Source organism: Lolium rigidum, chromosome 3 (assembly GCF_022539505.1).
Source record: "Lolium rigidum isolate FL_2022 chromosome 3, APGP_CSIRO_Lrig_0.1, whole genome shotgun sequence".
NCBI lineage: Eukaryota > Viridiplantae > Streptophyta > Magnoliopsida > Poales > Poaceae > Lolium > Lolium rigidum.
This window is the reverse complement of record NC_061510.1, coordinates 366,086,050-366,088,730: the sequence shown is the minus strand read 5'-3', so window position 1 is coordinate 366,088,730 and position 2,681 is coordinate 366,086,050. Positions and strand designations below refer to the sequence as shown.

The following is a 2,681-nucleotide window of genomic DNA, read 5'->3' as shown; positions in this document are numbered from 1 at the left end:
CATTTCGATTGGATGAATGGGGGGGGGGGAGGAATGTAAGCTAACCGTGGGTTTATGTAAGTTGGATAACTTGTTGTACACGATGTACAATCGATCTAGTTGTGATCTAGTTGTTACAATTCTTGTTTATCTGACAACCATGTAATCCTTATACCCATACCCTACCTAGGGATAATCGAGTTGCCCATGGGTAAAGCCCAAGTGCGAAGTCGGTGACCCATACCCTACCAATTGGGGTTTGGTGCCCATGAGCGGCCGTGAGTCAAATTGCCAGGCTATGACTCACGCCAAAACACTTTGTTTAACTCTCCCCTTTTCTAAAAATGATTGACCTCATGATGAATTCACACAACAAAAACAAATATTACATTACAACAGCACACATCAGAGTATCAGATAAACGGTCGAAATAGGAGGACATAGGATTTGTCCCCTAGCTATTATACAGTATGCATTTTAATCAGTGAGTGATCTATTTTTAATTAGCCTTCATGCTTTCTTAGGAACCCATGAACTTTTTCTTGTCGATGTTGGGCTTGGACACGACTGAACCGTCGTTGCCCGCGAGTGCCTTGTACTTGTCCTTCCTGGTGAAGCTGGTGCACTCATAGGAGAGCGTGGAGGCGATGAGTCTCTGAATATAGTTGGCCACCTCGTGGCTGGTCTTGCCGCCCTTGCATGTGAGCTCATGGGGGAGCTTGTTGAGGAAAGTCACCACGTAGCCCGGGCTCGGGTTCATGAAGAAGTAGAAGGGGTCCAGCCCCTTCCACCCCCGCGCCGTCGTGCCGTGGAACATGCTCATCTGGTTCTCCATTGCCACCGGCACGATCTCGTCAGTAAGCTCCGCGAACAGGGCCGAGAACCGTAGCAGGAACGGCTCCCGGCACGTCGTGCCCTCGGGACAGATCACCAGGTCGCCCTCCTGGAGCAGCCGCCGGATCATGGCCGCGTCCGCCGCGCGGTCACGGGTCAGCCGCACCGTGCGGATCGGCGACAGGAGCTCGGACAGCCGTGAAACCGAGTAGGTGACTGCGGTGATCGGCCGACCGAGGGCGGTGGAGAGGAAGATGGGGTCAAGGAGGGTGCGATGGGAGCAGATGAATAGCACACCGGTCTGGCCGGTTTCACGGCTTGCTGGTGGTGGCGGGTTGCCCTTGACGGTGACGCGCACGCCGAGCGCCATGAAGGCGTGGTACACAATGCGCATCGGCAGGAGCGAGCCCGCGGCGATGCGCAGGCAGGAGAGCACGAACCCGATGGGGATCCAGAGCACGGTGAGCAGCGCGAGCGCCGGGGACGGCTTCTGCACGATCCGTCCGTCGTGGAAGATCACCGGCTTCGGCAGGTCCTCCCGCGGCACGGGCCTCAGCTTGGGCGCCGGGGGCACCACGTACCCCTCCTTGCACAGCCGCATGAACGGGTAGTCCGTCTTCCTGTCGCCGAGGCCGATCTCGGGCGTGGCGTCGCCGAACGCCTTCCGGAGCGCGTCCGCCTTGTTCTCGCCGACGAGCACGCCGGGGGAGCGGACGAGCCCGGTCGCCCTGTCGCCCCAGACCAAGAGCTCCGTGCCGAGCACGGCGTCGGCGCCGACGTACTCCTTGAGGAAGGCCTCCACCATGATCCTCGGGTTGGCGGTGAGCACGAAGCGGCGGCCGCAGGACGAGAACACGCGCCACGACTCCGGGTGGAGGTCGGAGCAGTAGAACTTGGGCAGCACGGCGCGCGCCACGCCCTCGACGTCGGCGACCTTGACGCCGGCCGTGGACGCGAAGATGAGCACCTGGATGCCCGCCGACTCGGACACGAAGTAGTAGAGGAGCCCCGCGAGCGGCGCGAGGAGGATGAGCAGCAGGAGCCGGAGCAGGCCGCCTGTCTCGAACGCCATGTGCGCGAAGTACGGGAAGGAGCTGCGGCCGCACAGGAGCGTGCCGTCCAGGTCGGCCACCACCGTGTCGCCGCTCCGGTCCGCGGAGGAGCACTTGTCCACCGTCGGGAACGGTGACGGGGCCATCGTCTCGGTGCCCCCCATGACTACCTAGCAGTTCCTTGCTCTGTGCTAAGCTAAGCTAAGCTAAAGAACACAAGAAGCCGCGTCGTATCTTGTTATGTTTTCCTGTCTGCTGTGGAGTCTGCCTGAGAGCTCTGCACTTTCACCGTGGCTGCTTATATACAGGTGCCAAAGGGGCAATTACGAAGCGCAGACGACAAAGGAGAATTGGTTCTGACGTGTGTGGACGAAACTGAGGAGAGAATTAGTTGACAGATAATTACTACAAGTGTACTACGAGTCGTCAGGTGTCGTAAACTTTCCGATGTTCCAAAGGGAGTGGCTTCTTCGGAAGCACCGTGCGGCGTTGTCTTACATGGTCCGAGGACTTCGGCATGGCCGCCAGTAAAAGCGAGGCGGGAGAAAAGAAATCAGGGGCGGCGCGCGAGAGCTCCACGTTGGTGAATTCTTGTTGTGTTGGTTGAAGCCTTAAGTCGAAGGCGACAGGTGCTGTACAAATTAGTTTTGCTTAATTTGATGTGCCGTAACAGCTTTTTGAACAGACGATGGATAATATATCACTCGAGCAATTATACATCACACATTTTTGCGATTTTTTCTTTATATCACCTGATTTTTTTTCTCAAAACTCAGTACATCAGCTGGTCCTGTGAATATGCTCCAGCAGATAATG

At 57.1% G+C, this 2,681-nt stretch overlaps 1 protein-coding gene across 1 annotated transcript; it reads right to left on the bottom strand.

The window, feature by feature from the left end:
* Positions 1-442: 442 nt before the first annotated feature.
* Positions 443-1,900, bottom strand: LOC124700481 (glycerol-3-phosphate acyltransferase RAM2-like). The gene has a single exon (XM_047232605.1). It carries the CDS (start codon positions 1,883-1,885, stop codon positions 500-502), a length of 1,386 nt encoding a protein of 461 aa, XP_047088561.1. The 5' UTR covers positions 1,886-1,900; the 3' UTR covers positions 443-499.
* Between the last annotated feature and the right edge of the window lie 781 nt (positions 1,901-2,681).